The following is a 3,379-nucleotide window of genomic DNA, read 5'->3' as shown; positions in this document are numbered from 1 at the left end:
AGTGTTAATATTGATAGTTTATCACATTTTCTGTGTTTATACTAATAAAATTTACTATGTAAATTCCCTAGAACTTAAAACCTGTCTACTTAGCCTTCTGATGGCCAACCTCATATCTTTATTCCTTAAAGTATAGATAGTAGGATTTAAGACAGGAGTGAGAACAAAGTCAACAATAGCAAAGAAATTATCCAGTGACTTGGTCGGAAAAGGCCATACATAGAGAAACATGCATGGTATGAAAAACAAAAGCACCACAGTGATGTGAGCTGATAAGGTGACAAATGCTTTGGATAAATCAGTTGAAGAATGTTGTCGTACACTGACCAGTATAAAAATGTATGATGTAATCAAGAAAAAGAAGGTACACATCGAAATAAAGCCACTGTTGGCAGAGACCACAAATTCTAGTTTATACGTGTCCATGCACACAAGTTTAATGACCCTTGGAAAATCACAATAAAAACTTCCTACATTATAGGGACCACAGAAGGGTAAATTTATGACAAACAGAAACTGAGACACTGCATGAATCATTCCTATGGCCCAAGCTACTATTACCAAAATTATACATTTTTTGGAATTCATGATCATTAGGTAGTGAAGAGGCTTGCAGATTGCTATATATCTGTCATATGCCATGGCTATGAGCAGTACCATCTCAACTCCACCCATCACATGAATGAAGAACATTTGTGTCATGCAGCTGTGGAAAGAGATGACTTTACAACCAGTAAAAAGATCAGATATTGTCCTAGGAATTGTTGTAGATGAAAGGCCCAAGTCAATGAGTGAAAGGTTGGCCAGTAGAATATACATGGGGAAGTGTAAATGAGAATCAACAATCACTATGAACGCAATGAAGAGGTTTCCAAAAAGAATCCCCACATAAAATAAGGAGAAGAAGAGGCCAAAGAAAATCTGTGTTCCAAACGATTGTGCCAGTCCCAGCAAAACAAATTCAGGTACAACAGAAGCATTCACTTGGTCCATTGGATCAGGGAGTTGGGGAAATACATAAGAATCCTGAAAGACAAAATTAATTATTTTAAGGCATCAAAGTCAGATTAAATGTTAGTAGTTTAAAATCAGTCATTGTACCAGAGATATTGCTTAACAGTAGACCATTTGCTTACCAAACAATTTCTATTAATAATAAGTATTTTCAGTTGGTGTAGACAATTTAACAAAATGTGAGGAACACATTGTATGCAAGATTTATGGAGTTTGCAAAAAGCTCTACTCAGAGTGATATACTGCATTAATTTATAGCAATTGATAAAACATAAACATGAGACAATTTATGTGGTAGGATAAAATGTATTAAATTCAAGAAGTTCAGATGAAATAAAAAGAGATATTGGGAACAATCCTAAATGAATACAGTAATCCAGAAAATGAAAAGACTCTGTAAGGACATTAACATTGTTTTCAAAACCTAAAAATATTATTTTAAAACTGCAATCTAAAACTAATATAATTAAGTGAATATCAAGCATTAGAATTGAAGGTGAGTCAAAACTAACGTATTTCTTACTTATGCCAGCTGAAAAAAAATGGCTCAATGATAAAGTGCTTTACTAGCACACGTGGACTTTGATCCTCTGTACCAAAAGAAAGAAAAAAAAATGAAAAGAGAGAGAAAGAAAGAAAAAAGAAAGAAAGAGAAAGAAAGATTTCTTACACATGCTTGTCACAAAACTAACTCATGTTTATCTTGTGCTTTAAATTCAGTGTTTATAGAGAATAAAGCTGATATCTTTATAATAGTAAAATGATTAAATATACATGATTAATAATAAAAACCCATCAGCAAAGTGAACAATGATGTAGAGAATTGAGAAATGTAACTCTCTCTCTCTCTCTCTCTCTCTCTCTCTCTCTCTGTTAGAAATCAATGAAATATAAGAAAATACTACTCTCTTGTTAAATAAAAAAAATATAATTATAATTAGCAAAATATATTATTATTACCAAATCATTCAGAGTGGACAATACTTCTCCACACATAGCAGGAAGGAAAAGCTCAATGAAATGGGTTTATTTATAATTCACAAGAGGGAAGATATTTTAAGCCTTAAATAATATGTCAATAATTTTATCTCCATACCTTGTTGTGAAGTACTTCTCTGAAATACTACTTGTACAGATAATATCTCCAGTCACAAATACTAATAATACTTGATTGACAGTTTTAAGTAAGGCTTTAAGGCAGTTTAAATGAAAGTCATTTAGGTATAAATATATCAAATATACACAGTTGGCTATAATAATAAAATTAAACTTGATGATGGACTTTACGACTCTTACTTAAAACATTGTTGGAAAGTAATTAGCATAGCTCATCATTTCCAGTTACAGTGATAGCATTTCAGGTTTCAGAGCTTCTAATTCTATTTTTAGATTTAAGGAATCTTTCGATGTACATACTGTATTCATTTCTGTTTTTCCCCTCAAATATCAAATTATCTAGTGATCTAAAGAGATGACAGGTTTATCAAAGCTGTTCAAAAGCTAGGGTTGACCCATCACTGATGAAAAAGAAGAATGTTAGCGATTCTATTGCACATTTTTATGTCACAAATGATATTATCTAAGAGCAAGATACATTTAAATCAGTAAAGGGCATTGTTTATTTTCTTGGGCTGTTGCAGGATATTAGGTCACACTGTGAACCTGGAGATTTTGTTGTTTACTGAAAAAAACCTGTTTGTAGTTGTGATATAGCTCAGCCCTAACACCCACATTTAATCCCTCTGGATGGAATACAGATACCCCCTTAGCACAGACTTAGAATCCCAAACAATGAAGGTAAATTTAGTTTGTACAAGGATGTGTCCATTTGAAAGTGATGTCTAATTGAGTGGCAGACACAGTGGAGAATCAGTCAGTTTGGAGAGTTTTGAGCCAAAACAGCTAACTTGGCCAGCCAGCCAGAGTTCAGAAACAGCTAGCAAGGGTGAGTTTATTCACCAGTGACTCTCAGAAGCTGAAAACATTCTAGGCCTAGATAAGATTGTATGGCGGCTTGAAGCTTCTAGTACTAAACCTCAGTTAGAAAAAAGAAGCAGTAAGCCTACAAGATGACAATTATATCAGTATATCAGACGATATACTTTAACATTGAGCTTTACGTAAAACTACCCTAAGATGAAAACTTCCTAAGGAAGTTTTCTACTCAAGCAGTGACAAAGCATGTTGCTTACTTTGTGTTGACCAGAGGTGGTCATTCTGAATGAACTCTTGTAATAGTAAAATAAGTATAAGGAAAATGGATGCCCTTGTGACCTCACCAGGCTCAGTGTGAGCCAGAGTAGTGAGGTGCACTGGGATGATAATTTACTCAATCCAAACAACGTGATTTGTGTGTATATTTCCA

General features: G+C 33.7%; 1 protein-coding gene across 1 annotated transcript; it reads right to left on the bottom strand.

The window, feature by feature from the left end:
• Positions 1-54: 54 nt before the first annotated feature.
• On the bottom strand, positions 55-993 carry LOC110319187 (olfactory receptor 4F17-like). The gene has a single exon (XM_021194645.1). The coding sequence runs from the start codon at positions 991-993 to the stop codon at positions 55-57; it is 939 nt and encodes a 312-aa protein (XP_021050304.1).
• Between the last annotated feature and the right edge of the window lie 2,386 nt (positions 994-3,379).

This window comes from Mus pahari, chromosome 3 (genome assembly GCF_900095145.1).
Source record: "Mus pahari chromosome 3, PAHARI_EIJ_v1.1, whole genome shotgun sequence".
Classification (NCBI taxonomy): Eukaryota; Metazoa; Chordata; class Mammalia; order Rodentia; family Muridae; genus Mus; species Mus pahari.
The sequence above is the reverse complement of the archived record's forward strand: the minus strand, read 5'-3'. Positions and strand labels throughout refer to the sequence as shown.